The following is a 1,071-nucleotide window of genomic DNA, read 5'->3' as shown; positions in this document are numbered from 1 at the left end:
CAAAGCCCCTGTTACCCCACAGGGGGTCAGCATCCCTCCCTCCCCACACTCACAGAGGGCTCCTCTGGGAACTCAGGGGGTGCCAGGCTAGCACAGAACCTCCAGCAGAAGTTATAAATGTGCATTTATTTATACATTAACCGTGGCTCGGACTGTGACATTAATTTAAAAACAGCCTATGATACAGAACACAGAGGGCAGCTGGGCGGGAGCAGGCAGGGAGTGAGGACGGTGGGGGGCAGTGGTGGTGCTGGTCAGGTCTCCTGGCTCTTGGCCTGCTTGGTGTACGTCTCCCGCACGTACTTCTTGTAGGCTGAGGAGAGACAGTGGACAGGAGGCTGAGGGTCCTGAAGCAGCCACAGGGCCAGGCAGGCAGTGCGACACAGCAGGACTGGGGGCTGTGCTGCTGCCCATCCCAGGGGAAAGGGGACAAGGCAGGGGCTCTGCTCTGGGCACTCACCGACTTGGTTCTTCCAGAGCTCAGCGGCGTGCGTGTTCAGGGGGCTATCAATGTTCGGCTCTAGGAAACAGGGGCTGGGTCAGCTCGTGGGGTAACCTGCACACCTCCAAGCCCCGGTCTGGGTGGGAGATCCCCACCAACACCCCACAACAGTGTGGCCACAGGACTCACCTGCCAGCAGGCTCTGTACAGAGAGCAGGATAGTGCGCACGTCGTAGAGCGCTGACCATTTTTCCTTGAGGATGTCGAGGCAGATGTTGCCCTGGGTGTCGACGTTGGGGTGGTAGCAGGGGGTCGCCCCGGGTGGGGGTAGCCGCTAGGGAACTCCAGCGACAGCTTGTACCGCAGCTCCTCGTAGGGCTGGGGGTGGGAGTCAGAGGGACAGGAGTCAGGGCACAGCCCCGTGGGAGGAGCGGGAGTTACGGGGGCCATGACCCCAGAGGTGGTGAGGAAGCCTCGGGGAAAGGGGAACAGAGGAGTGTGACCACCCTCGGTTGGAGGGAGGAGGATGGAGCAGGTCAGAGTCCCCCCAGCCCGGAATCCTGCCTCTCACCGTGCCGGCGGCGCCGTCAATGGTCCCGATCCACTTGAAGAGGTTGTCGGACTCGGGG

The 1,071-nt window shown here is 61.8% G+C and overlaps 1 protein-coding gene across 1 annotated transcript; it reads right to left on the bottom strand.

Annotated features, from left to right (window-relative positions):
- Positions 1-254: 254 nt before the first annotated feature.
- On the bottom strand, positions 255-1,067 carry UBE2C (ubiquitin-conjugating enzyme E2C; the record flags this gene model as incomplete). The annotated part of the gene is given in 5 exon segments (XM_009080398.1): positions 255-313; positions 461-520; positions 632-760; positions 763-820; positions 1,014-1,067. Coding segments are annotated over 5 exon segments (360 nt in total), but the record flags the coding sequence as incomplete, so codon positions are not given.
- Between the last annotated feature and the right edge of the window lie 4 nt (positions 1,068-1,071).

This window comes from Acanthisitta chloris, unplaced genomic scaffold (assembly GCF_000695815.1).
Source record: "Acanthisitta chloris isolate BGI_N310 unplaced genomic scaffold, ASM69581v1 scaffold30708, whole genome shotgun sequence".
NCBI lineage: Eukaryota > Metazoa > Chordata > Aves > Passeriformes > Acanthisittidae > Acanthisitta > Acanthisitta chloris.
The sequence above is the reverse complement of the archived record's forward strand: the minus strand, read 5'-3'. Positions and strand labels throughout refer to the sequence as shown.